This window comes from Ochlerotatus camptorhynchus, unplaced genomic scaffold, assembly GCF_037179485.1.
Source record: "Ochlerotatus camptorhynchus isolate MF236.1 unplaced genomic scaffold, CSIRO-AGI_Acam_v1.1 ptg000167l, whole genome shotgun sequence".
Classification (NCBI taxonomy): domain Eukaryota; kingdom Metazoa; phylum Arthropoda; class Insecta; order Diptera; family Culicidae; genus Ochlerotatus; species Ochlerotatus camptorhynchus.
This window is the reverse complement of record NW_027040657.1, coordinates 794,622-817,617: the sequence shown is the minus strand read 5'-3', so window position 1 is coordinate 817,617 and position 22,996 is coordinate 794,622. Positions and strand designations below refer to the sequence as shown.

General features: G+C 42.6%; 1 protein-coding gene across 5 annotated transcripts in view; it reads left to right on the top strand.

Moving 5' to 3' along the window:
• The window catches only part of bru1 (bruno 1), a 756,396-nt gene extending 738,338 nt beyond the window's left edge, over positions 1–18,058 (top strand). For all 5 annotated transcript variants that reach the window (XM_065222372.1, XM_065222373.1, XM_065222374.1 and 2 more), the window contains one exon: positions 15,642–18,058. In XM_065222372.1, the coding sequence (XP_065078444.1) occupies positions 15,642–15,913 (272 nt within the window). In that variant the 3' untranslated portion in view covers positions 15,914–18,058. The remainder of the gene's footprint in view (positions 1–15,641) is intronic.
• The last annotated feature ends 4,938 nt before the right edge of the window (positions 18,059–22,996 follow it).

Sequence of the window (22,996 nt, the reverse complement as noted above, 5' to 3'; positions counted from 1 at the left end):
ATGGACTTGGAATAGTGGAAATTACGTACAAATTAAAGAAATTTCGTTCTTGAAACTTCGTGGAAAATCAACGGGAAACGTTGAAGTGTAGCAAACTATGTAGATGTTTTGAGAATTTTGTAGCTTTTTGAGGAGCTGCCCAAAACTTCATATAGTGTAAGGAATTTTGAAAAAGTTCATGGAATTTTGTCGAAGATCTAAAAATAGTTCAATAAACTTCTAAGAACTTCAGGGACCCTCGCTTCAGTTTAGGGAGCTTCGTTGCAGTTTGTCACAGATCTTACTTCAAAAACCTCCTTGAGCTTCTGAGAGGTTTTGGGAACTTCGTTAAATTTCAAGGAACTCTCCAGTTGTTCAAAAATATTTGTGGATGATAGGTGTCTTTCAAGAAGTGCAAAGATGTTCAGAGACAGTGCTGATAAAAATCATTCCTTCTACACTCAACTTAGTTGAAAATGAAGACAACCTTAACAGATAGACCAACTACCTGCATGAATATGAATTTTGACATAACAGCATTCTCTTGATCAAGGCAACCTCTGAGTATCGAAGTCAACATTTGTTTTTGTTCATTCGTTGCTGGATGTTTATTATCGCCTGTGTTGTTGTCAATATCAATATTCGTCTTCATCTTGGTGGGGATGATTTTGAGGAACAAATTGCAAAATGATTATTTTCATTTAACACAAATATAGCGCTGCAGAATGTGTTGTGTTGATTTTTATACACAGATTGATGGCAAATTATTGCCTCATGCTGAATTGATGATAATATCGAGGTTTTAGGCTCTGGAGTCCACAATGTTGAAAATAATCATTATGCCCAAAATGAATTTGATTATTTTGCTTTTGAGGATTGCTTCTGATTTTGACAATTTTGGGTTGGATAATCAAGCAGTCATCAATGTCAACATACGCGTATTCGTTGATGTAACGGTTGTTCAATAAAAAATGAGAATGATTTCAATACCTTTCTGTAATTAAAGTAAAAAGCGTAAATTTGTTTTCCCTCCAAGAGAATTGCTCTCTGGACTCCCTAAAAATGGGTGGCATGTTTCTTTTCGCTCGGGTGCTGTCAGTTCAATCGAAGATGGCGTCGAAACAGCAAGCGCTCCGCGAGCGTGTTGTACGGTTTTACGAAACGCATGGTCATCGTGGAAAAAAGTTTACGGTAGACCAATTTCGACCTGGCATCCCTGAGCGTGGAGCGGAAGGCCGGTAGCGGCCGTCCGGCGAAGATAATGACGAAGAAGATGAAGGAAGTGATACCTTGATTCACCGAACCCTCAAGATGGAGGGCATCATCTGTTTGAAAAAGACTCGGTCCCCCGAGTACACGAACGAGGCGATAGCGACCGTGAAATCGCAGTGCCTGTGGATGACGAAGAACTATCTTGAGCAGAAAAAGATACCGTAATGAAAGGAACCCGACCAACTTGCCCCAGTGCCGTCCCATTGAGGATTTTTTCGGCTCCCTCAGTGTACAAAAATAATTGGCGGGCCAAGGATACGAAGCAGTTGACCACGAGGATCCGGAATTGTATCCGGAAGATGGACGTCAGTGCCATCCAGCGGTCTTGTGAGAGCATCGCGACTAAGTTGCGTCGTACGGCTGATCAGGGCCCCTTCTCCATTATTCATTGACGTTTTTTTTTGAAGAAGAAACATTATGTTTAAAAAAATACTGAATTCGTTGAAAAAAAAATTTTTTTTTACTAGCTGTATGACTGAAAAGATTTTCATTTTTTTTTTTTATTGAACACCCGTTATAATTAACGCATTTGTTCGTTTCGCTCGTACACACGTAGATTTTTTTTGCTGAAATTGGCACCACGGAGCAGCTTGGCATTTATTTTCACTGAGATCTCAGCAAAAAATATTTTTGTTAGCTGAGATCTCGGCAAAATTCCCGTTTGTTAGCTGAATCTCGGCAAGTTTTTCACTGAGATCCAGCAAAATAAAATGCCAAGCTGCTCGGTGCTGTCAACCTCGGCAAAAAAAATCTAAGTGTGTATATCACAGCGAAGATATTAAAAATGAACGCAATTCATCTACACTGGGTTGAAACACTACTCCTTGCGTGTGATGGTAAAGATAAAAAAAAACAGACACTGTTCAGAGATCTTCGAAGTATTACGAGAGATGGAATACATATGGAATTTGGAATAAATTCAGAGAACTTCGTAGAAGTTGAGGAAATTTTGTAAAACTTAAGAAAGTTTTGTAGATGTTCAGGAAACGTTGCATAACTTACAGGATATATAATTATGACTGCACGTAAACTAAAAGTGTCAACGTGCTTAGGTCCCAGTGGAATTCCGTCGGTGTTTTTGAAGAACTGCAGTGACAGCTTGCTCGAGCCACTTCAAGTGATCTTCATACATGTTCCCTGTACACAAAAACGGCGATAGGAAGAATGTTGATAATTATGGCGGAATTATGCGCTGAGAATTTATCCTCGTTATGCGCTGTTTCCAAACTCTTCGAGCTTGTTGTGATGGACCAATTATTATTGCAAGCTTGAAAAGCTTGGAATTCATGGAACTCTTTTGGATTGGTTCCAGTCCTACTTGAACGGTCGTCGCTCGCAAGTAGTCATCGGCGAATCCAATTCAGCTTCATTTCCAATCACGTCAGGGATTCCGCAGGGAAGTCATCTTGGACCACTCATCTTCCTTTTATACTTCAACGATGTCAATGCAGTGCCGGATGGACCAAGGCTTTCGTTTGCTGATGACTTGAAGCTAAATTTCAAGATTCGTTCTGAGGCTGACGCTCAGTTTCTACAACAACAACTTGATGCATTCGCTCATTGGTGCCAGATGAATTGTATGACCGTAAATCAATGCTCTGTTATTACGTTTTCTCGACTGAAAGATCCAAAACTCCACGATCATTCATTTTCTGGAGTACCATTGGTAAGAGTGAACGAAATCAAGGACTTGGCACGTTTCGTTCGTAGTGAATAAAGCTTCAAAATCTCTAGGCTTTATCTTCCGGTTAACAAAAGAGTTCACGGACATTTACTGTCTAAAGACGCTCTACTGTGCATTAGTTCGGTCGTTATTGAAGTACTGTTCGACTGTTTGGAGCCCTCACTACCAAAATGGAATCGAGAGAATAGAATCAGTGCAACGGCGGTCTGTTCGATTCGCACTTCGTCGACTACCATGGCGGGATCCATTTCGTCTCCCAAACTACGAGCACCGATGTCAGTTAATTCGTCTGGATACACTTAGTACACGAAGAGACGTTGCTAAGGCTATGCTGGTTTCTGATGTCTTGCTGGGTCGAGTTGATTGTCCTGAAATCCTACAACGAATCAACTTGTATGTGCGACCAAGATCTCTACGGAAGAATGCGATGCTACGACCTCAACCTCACCGCACAAATTACGGAATGAACAGTGCCATTACTGGGATACAGAGAGTTTTCAACCTGGTTGCCAGTCAATTTGATTTTAACGTTCCGCGTGACTTGTTACGTGCTAGATTTCTTAATGTTTTTAGATAATTTTAAACATATGTGTAGTTTTAATGTATATTAATATAGTTCATTGGCAACAACTTATCCATCATTGGGGCCAAGAAGCGTGTTGATGAAGAAATAATAAATAATAAATAATGACAATTGATCTAATTTCGTTGACTTTTATCTACATTTGTAGTCGAAGAATTTATGCTTACAATCTGTATCGGAGAGTTTTATTTTTTAAGGTACAAAATCTTGAAAAAAATTGGATTTGGGATCTCAAAACTATTTTTATTTTCACATTCAGAATGTTAAGAATCGTGCATGGACATTAGACTGATGCAAAATTAGAAATTTTCGCGCCACAGTGCTCAAACCAGGGCTTCTGTCTGTCCTTTTTTTCATGAGCAGTCAACATAACCATTCATTCAATTTCAAGCTGTCCTTTGTGTGCGGTACTTCGTATACCATCCGTTGCTCCACGCTACTTTTCGCATTCATAATTCCAAATGCACAGCGTAACGAATAGGTAGAAAAATCAGTATTTGCTCCCTCTCGTAAAAAATCCTCTCTCGTTTAGTCACTCTGCTTCGTTTTGATTTTTTTTCACATTTTCATTTCGGTCAAGTTCCCTTTGTCGTTTGCTGTAGTGAATGACTGCAAAAAAAATCAGTTCTACGGCAGTCACCTCTAGCGCAGGTAGTGTTTGCAAACTTTTTTTTTACCCTTCTTACAAAGAAGGGTATAGATATCACTTGAAAAACCGACTATCGATCCGAGGCCCGGAGGGCCGAGTGTCATATACCATTCGACTCAGCTCGACGAGATCGGAACATGTATGTGTGTGTGTGTACGTGTGTATGTGTGTATGTGTGTGTGTATGTAACGAAACGAATGCGCTCACGTTTCTCAGCAACCGCTCAACCGATTTGGACAAACTCGGCGCCAAATGATAGGTCTTGGGGTCCCATTGAACGCTATTGAACGGTTTTGGAATCGGTGAACTGGTTCCGGAGATATGGCCGGAATAAGATCCGGTGAATATGGGCATTCACGCTGGATTTAACGGAAAACGTATCAAAACCATCATATACCATTCGACTCAGCTCGACGAGATCGGAACATGTCTGTGTGTGTGTGTCTGTGTGTGTGTGTGTGTGTGTGTGTGTGTGTGTGTGTGTGTGTGTGTGTGTGTGTGTGTGTGTGTGTGTGTGTGTGTGTGTGTGTGTGTGTGTGTGTGTGTGTGTGTGTGTGTGTGTGTGTGTGTGTGTGTGTGTGTGTGTGTGTGTGTGTGTGTGTGTGTCTGTGTGTGTGTGTGTGTGTGTGTGTGTGTGTGTGTGTGTGTGTGTGTGTGTGTGTGTGTGTGTGTGTGTGTGTGTGTGTGTGTGTGTGTGTGTGTGTGTGTGTGTGTGTGTGTGCGTGTGTGTGTGGTGTGTGTGTGTGTGTGTGTGTGTGTGTGTGTGTGTGTGTGTGTGTGTGTGTGTGTGTGTGTGTGTGTGTGTGTATGTGTGTGTGTGTGTGTGTGTGTGTGTGTGTGTGTGTGTGTGTGTGTGTGAGTGTGTGTGTGTGTGTGTGTGTTTTTTTTTTTTTTTTTTTTTTTTTTTTTTTTTTTTTTTTTTGGCAAGGAGGAAACCTTCAAAAAGGCCATCGTGCCACCGCTTGACGACTGGGCGCACAGTCGCGGTGACACGGTGTGTGGGATTCTTACCGCACTAAAACCTCCTTAGACGCCTTGCCCTTTTCCCCCGGAACCACTTGTCGTATTACTTCGGAGGGGGCCGTGCATTACGCACCTCACTTTACCTCAGCTAATTGGCGCTTCCAGTTCGCTGATCGTCTCTCCAATTTGTGAGCCATTTATCTCCCAGCGTCACGTTCTACTCGGTTATCCCTGGTGGTGGATACAGCCTACTCTGACGGAGAGTTCTCCCGGCTTCGGCTTTCAGTTCGCACTTGTGTGAGCACATTACTACTTTCTAGTTGGTCTTCCCGCCATTTTCGCTGCAGCGCTGACATGATCTGCGTTACTGCTCTGCTGACGGCGTTAAAGGTGCCCTCCTCTCGACACATTTCTTCGACGACATTCTCCGTGCTAAGGGCGAGCATATCCTCTCGCACATCATCAAATCTAGGACATTCGAAAACCACGTGCTCTGGTGATTCTTCCACATTCCCACACTCCGGACAGAAGGGTGACGTTGTGTGTCCGAACCGATGCAGGTACTTCCTGAAGCAGCCATGACCAGACAGGAACTGCGTCAAGTGGAAGTTGGCTTCTCCATGCTTCCTGTTCACCCAGGTCGAAAGAGTCGGTATTAGCCTGTGTGTCCATCTACCGTTCTCTGCTGCATCCCACTCCTGCTGCCACTTAGCCATCGACTCCGTTCTCACCATTTTTCGTACTCCTCTGGTTTCTCTCGTCATATAGCACTCGTAGTCCTCCGCCAAGGTGATGCCGATTGGGATCATACCGGCGATAACGCATACTGCCTCCATCGAAATGGTTCTGTACGCACTCACGACTCGCATGGCCATGAGCCGGAACGTACTGCTCAATTTCCTTTGGTTCTGCTTCGTTTTCAGCGCTTCAATCCAGGCTGGACCTCCGTACCTTAGTATTGATGAGGAAACACTAGCCAGAAGACGTCTCTTGCTGCTGCTTGGACCAGAATTGTTCGGCATGATTCTGGCTATTGCGTTGATGACCTTCGTCGCCTTCTCGCAAGCATATTCGATGTGGCTATTAAAGTTTAGCCGGTCGTCGATCATCACTCCCAGATACTTAAGCATGCGCTTCGAAGCAATGGTGTGCTCTCCAACGGTAATTTCTGCCCGCTGCACTGCTTTGCAGTTACTGACCAACATCACTTCTGTTTTGTGGTGGGCTATCTGCAGCTTCGCTCCTTGCATCCAGTTACCAATCGTATCTATCGCCTCAGCCGCCAACATTTCCACTTCTTCCAGCGTCTCACCGGTTACCGTCAAGACGACATCGTCCGCAAAGCCAACGATCTCAACTCCTTTGGGCAGCTTGAGCGTCAGCACGCCATTGTACATTCCGTTCCACAGCGTGGGACCTAGAATGGAGCCTTGGGGAACCCCCGCCGTGATTCTAAGCGATTTCTGCCCCGTGTCTGTCACGTAGACAAGGACCCGGTTCTGGAAATAACTACTTAGAATCCTGCAGAGGTAGCCTGGAACCCTCATTCTATGGAGCGCCTTGGCGATGGCCTCCCAGCTGGCGCTATTGAATGCATTCTTGACATCGATCGTAATCACGGCGCAGTATCGATTTCCTCTCCGCTTCTGTTTGGAAGCTTTCTCGGCTCTGTCAATCACTGTCCGAATTGCATCCACCGTCGATCTCCCTTTCCGGAATCCAAACTGTCTCTCCGACAATCCGTGTTCACTCTCCGTGCATTTCGTCAGCCTGTTGAGGATGATCCTCTCTAAGAGCTTTCCTACAGTATCCAGCAAGCATATTGGCCTATACGATGCAGGATCCCCCGGCGGTTTTCCGGGCTTCGGCAACAGCACAAGCTTTTGTACCTTCCACCTATCAGGGAACTGACCATCGTCCAGACATTTCTGCAGCACCATCCTGAACATGTCCGGGAACGTCTGGATCGCCGCCTTCAACGCCACGTTGGGAATTCCATCCGGGCCGGGAGCTTTATTCGCTTTCAACCCTTTCGCTGCTGCTATGAGTTCCTCGTTGGAGACTTGTTCAACGTTGTCTTCATCTACCTCGCCATATGGTGTAGGTGGCCAGTTCGTTGGGTCATGCTGTGGGAAAAGTCCCTCCACGATGACTTTCAGCTTGTTGTGACACATTTCAACCGGCATCGTTGGGCCTCTGATCTTCGCCATCGCAACTCGGTATGCGTTGCCCCAGGGGTTGGCATCGGCATCGCGGCACAACTCCTTGAAACTATTTGACTTGCTCAGCTTTATCTTTCGTTTCAGTGCAGCCCTGGCCTCTCGGAACACCACCCTGCGCTCCTCTCTGTCTGCTTCTGTTCTTGCTCTCTGAGCACGCCTTCTGGCTAGAAGACAAGTAGCACGGAGGGTGCTAATTTCCTCGTTCCACCAGTAGGCTGGACGCCGCCTGTTCGTTGGCTCCAGTTTTCTCGGCATAGTTGTGTCACATGCCCTTGCTAATAATTCGGTCAACTCATTCGCGCTTAGGCCCGGGACGCTGTTGTCTACCCTTAGAGCTTCGATGAAGAGATCCTTATTGAATGCCTTCGTCTTCCACTTCCGCTCGCTTACTTTCGTCCTCCGCATTTCCACCGGTGTTCGTTCGCCGATACTGTACCGGATCGCCTGATGGTCACTATGGGTGTACTCCTCGCACACCGTCCAGTTCATATTTGCCATTAGCGACGTACTGCAGAAAGTAACGTCGATAATGGATTCCCTACCATCTTTGCGGAAGGTGCTGATGGTTCCTTCGTTGGCCAGACTGACGTTCAACTTTGCCAGAGCTTCCAGCAGGCTATACCCTCTTGCGTTGGTACATCTGCTCCCCCAATCCACTGCCCAAGCATTGAAGTCTCCTGCGATGACGACTGGTCTCCGTCCAATGAGCTCTTCGGTGAGCCCATCTAGCATCTGGTGGAACTGCTCAATTGTCCATCTCGGGGGTGCGTAGCAACTACATACAAAGATTCCATTGATTTTGGCGATCACGAAACCTTCATATGAGCTTGCCATACTTGTTGTATGGGATACCTGCCCATGACTTGTATGGCCGCCATTCCTGCTCTATCCGCCACCCAGTTACCATTATCGAGAGGGACTCGGTATGGCTCTGCAATGATTGCAACGTCGCACTTTGTTTCCGTTGTTGACTGCCACAACAGTTGCTGTGCTGTGTTACAATGATTGAGATTTATTTGGGTTACCTTCATTATTGCTGGCCCACCATCGCCTTCTTGAACTCAGGGCACCTGAAACTTCCCGTCACATGGCCATTTCCGTCCTCCTTTTTGCAGAGCATGCACCTCGGTTGCTTTGTACAGTCTTTTGCAACGTGCCCCTTCTCTCCGCATTTCCTGCACAGATCAGATCTGTCAGGGCCTTTGCAGTGTCTCGCCTGGTGACCGAAGCCCATGCATTTGTAGCATCTCTCCATTTTCTTAGATACCCGAGGAATAGCTTTCAACGGGCACACTGACCACCCAACCTTGATTCGGCCAGTCTTCAGCAGCTCGTTAGCTGCGTCCGAAGAAAGTCGTATCGACGCCGTCTGCGTGCCACCATACGTCTTTCTCAACCGAATTGCCATCGGTACGTCTCCCAGGTTGCATTGCACCTTTAGCGCACTTTTCAACTCGTCTTCTGTTGTGATCTCGTCCAGATCCCTGCACTCGACCACTGACTCCTGGGATAAGGCTCTTACGTTCGCCGTCTCGCCAAGAGATTTTTCGACGAGCTCCTTAAAAGCTGAGCTCTTAACCGTAGGGTCCCTTTTCAGCTCGAATAGCATCTCGCCTTTCTGGGTTCGCCTGGTTTTCACCACATTCTCGCCTAGTTGTTTCAACTCCGGATCATCTCTCACTTTCCGGAGGAGTGCTGCGTAGGACGTTTTGTCCTTCGCCTCAACAACCAGAGCGTCACCCTTGCTTCTCTCCCTACGAGGCCTAGGCTTCTCCTTATTCTTCCTGTCTTCCTTCTTCTTCTCTTCCTTCTTCCTCGCTTCTTCTTCCTTCCTCCTCGCTTCCTCTTCCTTCTTCCTCACTTCATCTTCCTTCTGTTTTTTCTTCCTCTCCTTCTGGTTCTCGACTTTACGCCACGCACCATTTTCTCCCATCTCCTTGATGCCTTCCTCGTCGTCCCTGCGTTTTTTGGGCTCCTCCTCATCTCCTGGCGTGTCCCTATCTCTCTTTTCAGGACGTGGATTTGTGGGTCCCTTCGGAGTCTCATGTGCTTGAGCCAGTCTTATGCTCTCCTTGGCCTCCAGCAGAGCCTTTTCGGCATTTTCGGCCCTTTTTCTCCACTCTTGACATTCCCGATCTGCCACTGTTATGCCGGATTTGATACCGGTCACAAGTTGCTTGATCTCTTTGTGTACGTTGTTTTTATCCTTCACGAACACATAGAGATCATCGATCTTCCTCCTGACCTCCGTCATTTTGGTTCTCCCGAGCTGCAGTTCTTGGGATTTGCTACTACTGGATATTGGTGTGAATATCTGGCTTAGCCCAACGCCTGGCTGCTCTTCTTGAAACTTACTGCTGCTGCTGGAACTCGCAGTGACCCCCAGGTTCGACACTGGTGATCTCTGCAATATCCCACTCCTTGCGAACACGTTTGCTCCTCCGTTTTCACTGTCTGGCGTATTGCCGTCGTTCTTCATATTTTTTTTGGTTTTTTCTTTTTCTTCATTTTTATTTTTTTCTCCAATTTTATCCATTCTGATGGGTCCCCCCTTCGGGCCGCTATCTCCACTCGTTGTATGTAGTCTCCTATCGTGATCCCATGGTTATCTATGCAAGCAGGGAGGCCATGCTAGGGTTGACACGGTCCTTCATGGGGGCCGTGTTCAGAGCCAGATCGGCGTAAGTCAGGAATGTTACATCTGAGCCTACTACTCACCAATCACCAATTGGTGACGAGTTTTGAACGTATCCGGAGGCCTGCCAAGGTTTTACCGGGACGGGGGCAGCCGCACTATTAGCCCACTCGCCATTTCAAGAAGGTGTCACCCTTCTTTACTTAGGGAGCAGAATAGCACGACTGTCAGCCCTGTAGCGTGGTATCCAATCCATTGTGCCGTGTCGTGTCCATAGTTCCATGCCGTATCCAGTATGCCGTAATAAGGATCTTACTGGCGTCGATCCTAATGTGCCGGTTGGCACTCCTGCGGGTTGACGAAGCATTTCCTCTATCGCCGTGTTATGGTTACCGCGCCAGTGTTCGCGTCGCACCCCCTCACTTTGCTATTGTCAGAAGGACAACATTGCCCAGGCTACACCACGGGGAGGCGTGAGGTAGGAACTTGTGAGAACCAGAGCTAGGTTGTCAACTCACCATTTGTAGCCCTGTGTGTGTGTGTGTGTGTGTGTGTGTGTGTGTGTGTGTGTGTGTGTGTGTGTGTGTGTGTGTGTGTGTGTGTGTGTGTGTGTGTGTGTGTGTGTGTGTGTGTGTGTGTGTGTGTGTGTGTGTGTGTGTGTGTGTGTGTGTGTGTGTGTGTGTGTGTGTGTGTGTGTGTGTGTGTGTGTGTGTGTGTGTGTGCGTGTGTGTGTGTATGTGCATATGTGTGTATATGTGTGTGTATGTTACGAAATGAATGCGCTCACGTTTCTCAGCAATCGCTCAACCGATTTGGACAAACTTGGTGCCAAATGATAGGTCTTGGGGTCCCATTGAACGGTTTTGGAATCGGTGAACCGGTTCCGGAGATATGGCCGGAATAAGATCCGGTGAATATGGGCCTTCACGCTGGATTTAACGGAAAACGTATTAAAACCATCATGCGACACATCAAATTACTACAGAATTCAAAAATAAGATCAATGCAAGTCGTGTTAAGTGTTCCAGACCACATTGGACACACTTGGACATGTTCCGGGTACCCCGGGGAAGTTGCTTGAATATGAATTGAATTAAAACCCATTAAATCACATTAAAATACGAAGATAAGGTGATTGGTGAGGCAAATAGACTACACCCGGATATATTCCGGGTACCCCCAGGCAGTGGCGTAGCGTCACTGGATGACACGGGGGTGGAGGGCTTGGTCACTGATAATGACAATAAAATAAATAAACTTGAATAAGTAAGAAGGGTCTGATCACACCATAGATGGATAAATTTGGGTTTTTTTTTTCCTTTGGTTTGTTTTTTCCGTCGATCTTGTTTTCCGTGCTGAGCACCAATGCTACCGACGTGCCAGGAAGGCAGCTCCCACACCTGGACCCTACACCTATCGACCCATCAACTCATGAACCGGGGACCAACGGCTTTACTTCCCATCCGAAGGAAGGCGTGATCAGAGATGTTGCGCCGACTGGGATTGAACCCAGGCCTGCTGGGGTGAGAGGTAATCACGCTTACCACTACACCACCGGCGCCGTTATTTGCAAACTTAGCAGTGTGGTTTTTAATAAGAAACTGGTTGAAATTGGAAAGAAAATCGCAGACAAGAGGAAGTTTCGTGATTTGGCGAAGGATTTCGTTGTGCAAAATTACGTGGGTGTGTGGTGTAGGTTGAGTGGTGATGAAAGTTGTAAATATTTCCAGAAGAATTTTGATGCGGGAAATTTTGTGCGTAATTTTCGCTGTACACATTTCGCGTTGGCCAAGGAAAGGGTTTTTTTTAAGGAGGGTGAGGAAGTGGAAGCAAAATCGAAGAAAATGAAAAAAAAAACGTCCGTGGCTATTAATGAACAAATCATTGTCGATTCGTGCGTGAAGCTTGTGGCTGTGAGGAATATGCCTTTGTCTTCGATTGACTTGCCCAAAATGCGTGCGATTCTTGACGCGCTAGCTAGTGCGTTAGGTACCAGTTTTTCATCGGGGAAAACCAAGAAATACATTAACATCGATGCTGATAGAATTCAGAGATGAGAGGAAAGTTAATTTCACTGAAGATCGACTCTGCATCGCGACATGCTCGTCATATTTTGGGGATATTTTGGGGAATATATTTTTGTTCAACCGTAGTCCCTCAACAAATTGGATGGTGTTGTGCTAGTGGTCACCACTATTTCATCGCTGTTTTTCCTGTCTCCGCTGTTTTCCAATTGATTGAAGGAAAGCGCAGAAAAAGCGGTGAGCAGATAGTATCACTCTTAATTATAAATATAAGGTGCGGTTCCATTGCAGCATACCTCACTTCACTTCGGCAAACCCCCAAAAATCAGTCTTCTGACAGCGCCATACACACAGCTTTTTTAATTAAACTTGTGATGCGTATAACAGAAATTTTTCCAATATTCCGAAGTAGTGCTTCACCCTACAACCTTGTTTCTAAGATCATTCGTTCTCAACCTATGTACTCTTATAGCATGTGATGTTCTGAAAACCTCGAAAAGTTGAACTGAAATTCACTGAGATAAACTCTATTTTTTCCTTCCATCTAATATAAACTCTACCCAAGGGCAACATTTTATTAAATTTTGATACTCTGATACCCTTTAGTCCACTCGCAAAGGAAATAAACGTAACATTTCACTAACCACCCTTTATTAGGACAAACCTGTAAGATAATAAAGAAATGACCCCAGTTCGAATTCTTTACCGTTTTTTCCCTCAAATTCAATACATTTTTTACGCTAGAGATTGCTGGGTTGCCTAAACAACAGACAGAAAATGTTCATAAATTATATTCAGCAAATCCACGACTAACCATACAAGGGTGTTTAAAAATATAGATTTTGCTCTACCCTGCTCAATCGATTATAATTTCTGAGTATTCTCCAGAAATTTGAACCCATTTGGTTGCAATCTCATACTGCTCTTTGATTTTTATAAGGAAATTATTACGAGAAAATTTGAGAAAGTTCTATCAAAAAGTAGTCTCCAAATTTTACATAAGAAAAGATAGTAGGCATACCCGTATATCATTTTGGAAAAAGGCTAAAACGAAGAAAATAAATCAAAATCTTTTTTTTTCCTTGTAATTGCCATATAAACCTCGAAGAGCTATTGTAGTATGAAATTACAAACCAGTCAGGTCAAACTGAAATGCAAAAGAATAATCTGGACGGACCTGCTTTGGTGGATGTGGAGCAAAATCTGCAAAATCATTGCAGGGGTTTCTTTCCAAACACTTCTATGGCCACTAGAGGCCCTACGGGCACCTACTCCGGGACAATCCATCGGATGATCACAAAATTATAATAAACAGTCTCCTGCTGTAAATTCATGAATTTTGATACCCATATTGTAGCGGTTTCTTCCCAAACACTTCTATGGCCACTAGAGGCCCTACGGGAACCTGCGCCGGAATGGCCGTTCCGGGAGAAACCTTAAACTGGTCCTCAAGTAAGCTGAAATTGTTTCTTGAAGGAGATTCTACTTTGATATCGATTCCTTCAAAATTCTAGCAAAAGGCAAGAAAATGCTTAGTTCTGAAACAATCCGGATTTCTTAGAACCAGACTATTCCAAATGGACATTGTTGGCAATGTCCAGAAAGAAGACAAGTTTCTGAATCCTATGGTGCCAAAAGATTCAAAATCGGTCAAATTTGGCCGTAATAGCAACCAGAGACTTTAAATATTAAAAATTAGATCGATTTGTTTGAAAACAGCCGAGTTATAGCGGTGAATATAACATATTAATTTCCTACCGCGTCTATCGAGAGACTCGTACAGCATAGCTCACCATTGGAAAAGAGAAATGAAAACAAAATACGCAGCATACTCCCGGTCATTCTGCAGCTTCAACTTTCAACATGCACGATAAGCGGGAGAATGAATGAATTGAAAAATCGGCTTCCACCGAGCTGCTGCAGCAAACAGCACACAAGCAATCGACAAAAGGCAGAACGACTGCGCCATTTTGCCAGTCAAACCAACGTGCTTGCTTCGCACATTGAATGCAGAAAACGTACGCGATCACGCAGTCACAGTCGATATGCGATCCCCTTTCAAGCCCTGGCTCAAACCGTTCCAAATTGGGCCCTGATTAGCCTCCCAAAATTTGAACTCCTTTAGTGAGAAACTGACTTGGCACAAACCATTTGAAGTTTGTATGGGAATTACTATGAAGAAACCATCTCAAAATTCACCAGTTCACTCTTCATTCAAGTCACTGACGTCTTATGATTATGCTCAATCAACTGTTCAGCAGGCAACATTGGTGTTTATGGCGCGTAGAATAGAGGACAAAAATCATGGCTTCTATGTCACACTGCAGAATACAGTGTTGCCGACAATACAGTTGCTTAATCTTGCCATAAGATTATCAATCTCTTAAACAATTAATAACTTTTTCATTTGACGTTTGGCTGAAAAACGATTTTCAGCTGATAAAAATTCCCATAAGAATAGCAATAGAATTTATTAACAGTACAATATGTAAAAAGGCTAAAAGACAATGAACAAAAGGTTTTGTTTTCCCATTGTAATTTCCATATGGTTTGTGCCAAGTCAGTTTCTAATCAAATGAGTTTAAACTTTCGGAGGCTAATCAGGACCCGATTTGAAACCGTTTGAACACCGTGGAGCGAAAATTTCAAATTTTGCATCAGCCTAATGGACATATACCTTGCACATTTTCCTTAGTCCTAAATGTATGTAATTTATTCTGTGTGCACTTTACCATGTTTAAAAGCCAGAATTTTAGAAAATCATAAAATTCCTTATTCTAGACTTTAATTTTGGTTCGTATTTCTAAGATTTAACTGATTATGAAATTTTCCAAATAAAAAAAAGCTAGTTACAAAATTCATGAAATAACCAAACTCTGATATTTTTTTAAGTTTGAGATGCTTAAATTTATGAGATCCGGACGCTATGTGATTTCATTACTAAAAGCATGAACAAACGATCATTGTTTGTTCAAAATCAGTAAGCTTTTAAGGCTCCCACAATCGTGGTCCCGATCGTAAAAAATCCCAAATATAAAATATTAACCATTAAAATAATAGTACGCCTCAATGTCACATTATTGGTCACAGGAAAAAAATACACAAAAACAAGTTGGCTTGACGTAATTTGATTCAATAGCATCTTCGCGAGTTTTTATTTAACCGTAGTTTAGCAAAAAAAATACAACAGACCCCCTCCAGATGAATTTTCTAGCTACGCCAATGGTGGCGGAAATAGCGCAAAATCTGTTTATAAAGCTGTGACTATCAAAAGAGAAAGTCGATGAAGAGAATCGATCAAAGTCACTTACACCCCTTTTCTTCTAACCCTCTCATGTTATAAATATCTTCAGCCCGTAGAAATTTGTCACTTTTAGGATGCAATTTTTTAATCTTAAATTTGTCACTTTTAGGATGCAATTTTTTAATCTTCAAAAAAAAATCACATTACATGCATTGAAAAAAAAACAACCTGATAGTCAGAGTTTGTCTGCCCATCATGAAAGTTTATGATAACGAGTTAGTAGTTTTAGATCCATTTTCCGTCAACTGACTGAAAACACCCTACTTATAATTCAGTTCGAATTTTGACTAACAATTGTTTCTTCATCCTTCTTCCTCCCCACACAGGCCCCGAGGGTTGCAACCTGTTCATCTACCACCTGCCGCAGGAGTTCACCGACACCGACCTGGCGTCGACGTTCCTCCCGTTCGGCAACGTAGTGTCCGCCAAGGTGTTCATCGACAAGCAGACCAACCTGTCCAAGTGCTTCGGCTTCGTGTCGTTCGACAATGCGGCATCGGCGCAGGCCGCCATCCAGGCGATGCACGGTTTCCAGATCGGCACCAAGCGGCTGAAAGTGCAACTGAAGCGCTCGAAGGACGCTTCAAAGCCGTATTAGTAAAGGTACACACACACATATACAAAATGAAGGTAGGAGTGAGGCAGGAATTCACACACCCAGCAGGCAGCCGCATACTCGGGACAACAACACTAGCGAGGGAAATGTCGAGGGGGAGCAGCTTCTACGTTCGTCGTTCTGTTCGTTCTGTCGTCTTGTTTGTTTTACCCGTACAAGAAGAGAAAGAGACAAAAGTTGAGTGTAATTGTTTCACGATAGACTTATTTTACATCAGACAACACACATTGCAAACAGCAGCAGAGAAAAGAGGAAACAATCGCTCGGTCGTCAAGTACTGAGGGCCCAGATGATACAAGACAGACTACTAAAGTGGACAAGGTTGTGTAAGAGGAGTTTTGATGTCCTGTTTTCAGATATGTTGGTGGTCGTTTTCCTGTTTTATCTTTATCCTTTTTTGATTATAATTTTTTTTTTTTTTTTCGTTACTTGTTTAAAAATAATGGAGATAACCAAAAAAAAAATTCCAACGATAATGGTAGAACCAACACACAAAAACACAACTTGCAAACTAGCACAAAAAGCAGGCCAGAGGAAAATAGGAAACGTTAGCTGGATATTTGTTAAATTAGTTTTTTTTTTTTTCATTCACGTTCGCATATTTTTACTTCAATTATTAATTATTCTTACGATTATTACTCTCACCACCGTAGTCGAGAAGCAAGGTAGTAGATTTAGAGCCTGACGGCTGGGAAGGACGGCGGGGATCCACTCCGGGAAGTGTTATTATCGATGTTGTAGCAAAGAGAGTTAGTGGTATTTTTTTTTTCGATTAAAATGTGACGAATTTGGGAAACGAAAAAGGAAGAGATCCGGCGGCCGTGAAGCCTTCCCAGAAAGAAACCAAAGGCTAGTAGTCAGCTTTCGTTTTTTTTTGTTTGTTGATTTGATGCTTTATTTTTACCACCCCAAGTGAACTGGAATTCGTTTTTACTACTCCCCTACACATGTGATTTGCTATCAACCTGAATTGAAGTGAACTATGTTAATTTCAACTGAGACGTAAAATCTATCCCAAGTGAACTAATTAAATTTGAGTTTATGGTATTTTTTGTTTTGAGTTTTAGATTTTAGCTAAAGTTTTTTTTTAGAGACAGTTTCAGCCCTGTTCCGGCTCGTCTCGCAATTTTGCTTTATTTTTATCCTTTACCAGTTTAACGTGTAGGAGAGTAATGATTAATAATTTATTTTTACGCCAATTACACTGATTACAGAGAACCAATCAATCAATTAATTAGTAGTTACACGTATATGTATTAGTTAGGTAAATGGGGAAAAATGCAAATGATAGAAAAAAGGAAAAGTCAATGGGAAAATGTTATACGTTAGCGTATAATTAACACACACACACAAAACACGCAACAAAAAAAAAAGCAACTTAACACACATAGTTGAACACCGCGAGAGCGAAGGAAGTTTGTTAACTAGAAGGTTATGTATACATGTAACTATTTATGTATAATCAGATTAAATGTCACTCATTCATTATTCATTTTCCACATCAGCGCGCCATTATTAATTCTATTAAAATCTGAAATTACTATCAATTTAGTTTGGCGCGATGGATGGGAGGAATGTGGGTTCGGTGCATCCCACCACCCACCAGCACCCGTCCGTTCGTCGCTATGCAACTTGAGCACCTTTTGAATGCAAATCGTATTGGTACACCTACCCCGCCGTGTGTATTGAATGGCTTTCCAGGAATCGATTGATTATATGAGCATGCTGTGGTGGCTAGACTTGGAAGCCGGCGGGTATTGAAAACTTTTCGATGCTGGCCTTAGCTGACCGTAAACTTTGTAGTTGCTATTCCGTGATTGACAGGGACTAGCCAAATTGCCCATACAACCAGCTGAATGGGGCTTGAGATCAACATTCTCAACCAGGGTTGCTTCCTCACTCACTTGATATAAAAAAAAATCGAAATTTTAAAATCATTAGACGTTATTATGATATGTTGTACTTGTAGGTTAAAAGAAGAGGTTGTAAAGTATGTGTCTGACACATGAAATCTGATAATGCCGCTTTCAGAGTGTCGCAATCAGCGATTTTGTGATTCGTGAGCGTTTACTCAGAGTGAGCACTCGCGGGTCGTAAAATCGTTGATTGTGACTATCTGAAAGCGAATTTTACTGGTTTTATGTGTCAAACACTTGTCTTCCCACTTCTTCTTGTATCAAGTACAAAATATCATTATAACATCTAATGATTCCAAAATTCCGAAAATCATTTTTTTATAGCGTGAGTGGAAGCAAGCCTGTTTTCAACATGTTCATACGCCGAAGGGTCATTAAGTTATATGGTCAATTACGGTGCCACCGAAAGGACAGCTTTGTGAGTGGTGTGGATAAATTAGATCTGGTTTCATTTTGGAAAGAGATGCAATCTTTCTTGTCTATTCCTAAGTAACATTGCAAGTTTAATCACGGTTTTAAAGCATGCTACAAGTCTAATGCATAGTCTACAGAACCCTCATAAAACCCTAATTGTTAATTGGGATTTGATATATGTTTCACATCGAAGATGCGTCACACATATCAAAACGGCCAGGCCTACTGTGCAGCATTTAAGGGGCAAGATGATTCAGAAAACATCAGGCCTGTTTAAATCGAAGATGCTTCAGAATCCTATAAATGGATGAAACGTGGACATCTCGTCCTGTACGTTCCGATTTTGGTAATTATATGATTGGTTGGTTGTTGGAAGCATCACAGCTAGAAAGGTTAAGTGATGCTCCATTTTCTTATGACGGTTGGGGCTAACTCTTGCCCTAGCCTTTTATGACCGAAAATAGAAGAGGGAAAGGAAAATGAGAAGGACAAAGGGAAAAGGATTATGTAAACTCTATGAACATTAGACTAATGCAAAATTTGACTTTTCCGCTCCACAGTGCTTAAATGGTTTCAAATCGGATTCTGATTAGCCTCCCAAAGTTACAACTCTTTTGGTTAGAAACAGACTTCGCACAAGCCATTTGAAGTTTACATGTAAATTACTATGGGAAATCTCAACTTTTTGTTCATTGCCTTCTAGTCTTTATCCATATTAAGCTGCGAAACAGTTCGGAAGCCATTCTTAAAGAAAATTTCCTCAGCTACAACTTTGCTGAAGATTGTTTCTATGTAAAACGAGACAGGAAAAAGTTATTAATTATTTAAGAGATTGGTAAACTTATGGCATGATCAAGCAGCTGCTCTGTAGGCAACACTGTATTTTGCAGTGTGATCTAGTAGCCATGATTTTTGTGTCCTATTCTACGCGCCATAAACACCAATGTTGCCTGCTGAGTAGTTGATTGAGCATGATCATGAGACATCAGCGCATTGAACCATTGATAACTTTCGATCCTTGCATTTAATCAAAAAGTGCTCTTGAGCAAAGTTGTAGCTGGGAAGTACAGTTGAAAGATTTGAATCAGACCGTTATGGTGAATTATTAGATAGACATGAACAAAAATCTTGGTTTTACCATAGTAATTCCCATACAAACTTTAAATGGTTTGTGCCATCTCAGTTTCTCACCAAATGGGTTCAAATTTTGAGAGGTTAGTCAGGATCCGATTTGGAATCGTTTAAGTATTGTGGAGCGAAAATTTCAAATTTTGCATCACTCTAATGAACATAAACAATATTTTTGATTTGAAATATACAATATAGAAATGCATCACGGCGCTGGTCATACCCGAGTCTTGTCACTATTATCAAGTCATAAAAAGTAACAAGCACAATGTAATCCTTTGATTACTGGAAAATCCTGATTCCCTAGTTTGAAGTTGTCACGACTAGGGTTCGGTGGTAGATCTTATACCACAAAAAGGTGATCTCCCAACGTTACTGGTTTGAAAAGATAACAATTTACAAAATTGAACGAACTCACCATGTGTTGATGTAGAAGTCCAAATTGTGGGCGAAGCTTAACGAAGATCAACATGAACTAGTCCGGTTTATGGTAATTGCGCGGAATGTTTTCCGTCGACTTGAGATAAACAAATTGTTCGGATGTATGTAGTCGATTTTTGATGTGCATTGGCAAGCCTTTTCATGGCCAAAAGTCAGGTTCAACGCTGCGACTCAACGAATGATGGGACGTCTCGTGGAGGTTCTACTTGGTTTCGGAACAGCTTATCAGCGGCAAATAATAGGGACTGAGGAACTAGAAATTGTCTCCTGAGCCTGGTTTTGGCCAGATCAGCAACCGATTATAGATTAAAAAAAAACTCCACGGAAAAAACAAACGTCATGTTCGATCACACGCACAGCCTACTCCTTCGACTGACATTTTCAGAAAGTATTGAGCCTAGTGATTTGACTCTAATAGATTAAAAATGGATTGCATTACAGTACTTGTTCGCTAACTGAGCGTTCTTTAACTGGGCTGTAGCCAATAAAAAGGCAGTTATTCGTCAAAAATAGACGTCAAATTTAGTTTGACGTTCCGTTGGCATCATTAATGAGGGGCCTTCGAATGGAATATTAAGTGTTAATATAAATAATTTTGAAATTATTTTATTTTCACACTGAAATCAAGACTTGAAAACGTTTCTAGCAAAAGCGTTAGGTCTTCTTAAATTTGCGAGTTTGAATGCTGTGAAAATAGCAACAACAAACTTTACACTGTTTCAATTCACGTGATTTTTTTTTTTATCATTGATCAAACAATCCAGTGAAGTTCCCCTCAGTATTTTTGCCGTTTGACAAGCAGCCCAGTTTATTTGTTTATTTGTTATGTTTACATCAACAGACTAGAAATAGTCCCAACGATGTGTTGTAACAAAAAAGTGCCGATTATACAGCGAAAATGACAAGGAAAGCATTGTCAAGTTACTAAAAATCAGTGTTGGGAAAATATCAAAAAATCAAATATCACCAACGCCCAAGATCACGCTTGATTTTCGTAGACAAAAATCAACAAGCAAACAACTGCGGTTGGTTTTGCAAGCTGTGATATCGCAGCTCGGAACATCAAGCTAACAAAACTCACCAACTGCAAATCTCAACAAACTGTGGTGAGTTTGAGTTTCATGATTTTTGCTTTACTCCCGAATGCAACCGAAACTTCCATAACGGCTGGCAGCAGTCACTTCGTGTCTGCCATTGATGAAGAGTAAAAAGAGATAGCAAACTATACTTTCTCTTTCTAAGAAAACGATGTGCAACGGAATCATGTTTGTGTCGAGTCAACTCTCAGCTTGATTTTTGCACGTTGCGAATAGTCTCGCAATATCAAAGGAGCTTGTAAAATCAATTTCAAGTATGATATTTTGTTCCAATATCACGCGCGATATTGCGAGCGCATGAGAGCGGAAAAATATCAATTGATTTCTGATTTTGCCAACACTGCTAAAAATGTATAGCTGTAAAATTTTACACTTAGCTATTGGGCGTCAAGCGCCTTCGGTCTGCAAAAAAAGTGGAAATCGATCAAGTGGAAATCGAACATCGACGCTACTCGGCCAATGACAAAGATTCACCTGGTAGCAAAAAGTGTAATTTCGTACATTCTGTGTCACATTTTTGTTATCCAAGTAGGTCAGAACGTTCACATTAGCCGCTCCATGTAATTGTGTTGCTCAAGTCTCTTTACAAATTTAGTTAATTTAAAAAATCTACACATGATCGTCACTGACAGCATTGTCATTGAAAATTGACATGATTTGCCTTGACTATGACTGTTAGCACAAATGAGTGACCAAAGCAGAATTGTCAATATCACCGTGTATTGTCGAGATTTTGCACCACTGGTTAGAACTATGCATTTGACTCGGCGCCCTGGTCTAGTGGCTACCACAATGGAGCGGGTAAGTGTGTGCTAGTTGGTGTGTGTTACATACTCCAGCTAATAACCTAGTGATGTCCTTTTGGAACCTCCCCCTCTCTGTGGAGAATACTGACAACGAACGCGCTCCACGTGTCCTTTGGATGTCTGGATAGAGAGAGAAGGTGTGTGCAATAATTATTATAATTACAAATAACGGTCGTAATTAGTCGGAGTGACAATACGCACACGCCGGTCTTCGAACCGTGCTGACCAGTTGGTGTCAAAAAATACTTGAGTACCACCTACTAACATTCATTGGCAGCTCATATTTCATGGACACGTGTGTGGAACATTGTGTGGACATCGATTGCATCCCTCCCGTCTCCTGCTTGGACTTACGATCCCAACCCCCTCCCAGCGAAGGGTTGGATAATAGTTTCCTACTGCGTTGAAAGCCATGCGCCCCCATCGTGAGTTGCTTATGCCCGTTATATTTCAACCTAGGCAAGCATTTGACTTCAAACGGAATAGCTTGGAATTAGGTTTCCATCGAAATTCGTTTGGCCCTGCAATTAGGGATGAGTAAGCAGCCAGACAGTTTGCCAATTGCAAAATTATAATCGGCTATTCTCGGGAAACATAATTGGTAAGGGTGTCTCATTTCAACATGGAACAACCACCACACGTTTAATTTGAACCATGCCAACCCAGCCGCACGCCAATGCCACTATCAGCCCTGCTCCAGTTGATTATGATAAATTATTTAATTACACAAATCCCACAACATTACGCGAATCGGCGGCGGTGAAACTTTTCCCCGGTAATTCGGAAATTTTCGGCCGAACTTTTAGTTGGCAGCTAGCTAATATACGATCGAGAGGAAGCAAAAAAGGAACACTTTCACAGTCGTGCCCCGCGCGCGTCTATAAATTATTCATTATTAATTTAATCAATTTTTCGGTGGAAATTTCCGCCGTAATCCGACAGCAACAGATGAGTGCGCTGTTCTGCTGTGCTTGGGGGAATTCCACGATTGCATTCGAGGTGCCGAGTTCGTTCATTTAGCATGTTTTGACAACCCCAAAAACAGCACAACCAGTAAACCAAACCAGACTTGGAGGATACATATCATCAGTGAAGACTTTGGCAGCGTAGGATTTAGCCGGCAGCAAAGAATATTTCATATGTTCGATTTCAGTGTAGTATTTTGCGTTTTGATTATTTATAGCTCATTCAGTTGTTTCTCTGCTTGTTCTTTTGTAAATATAGAAATATTGTTTCGCATTGTTCTTATTTATTATGCTTTCG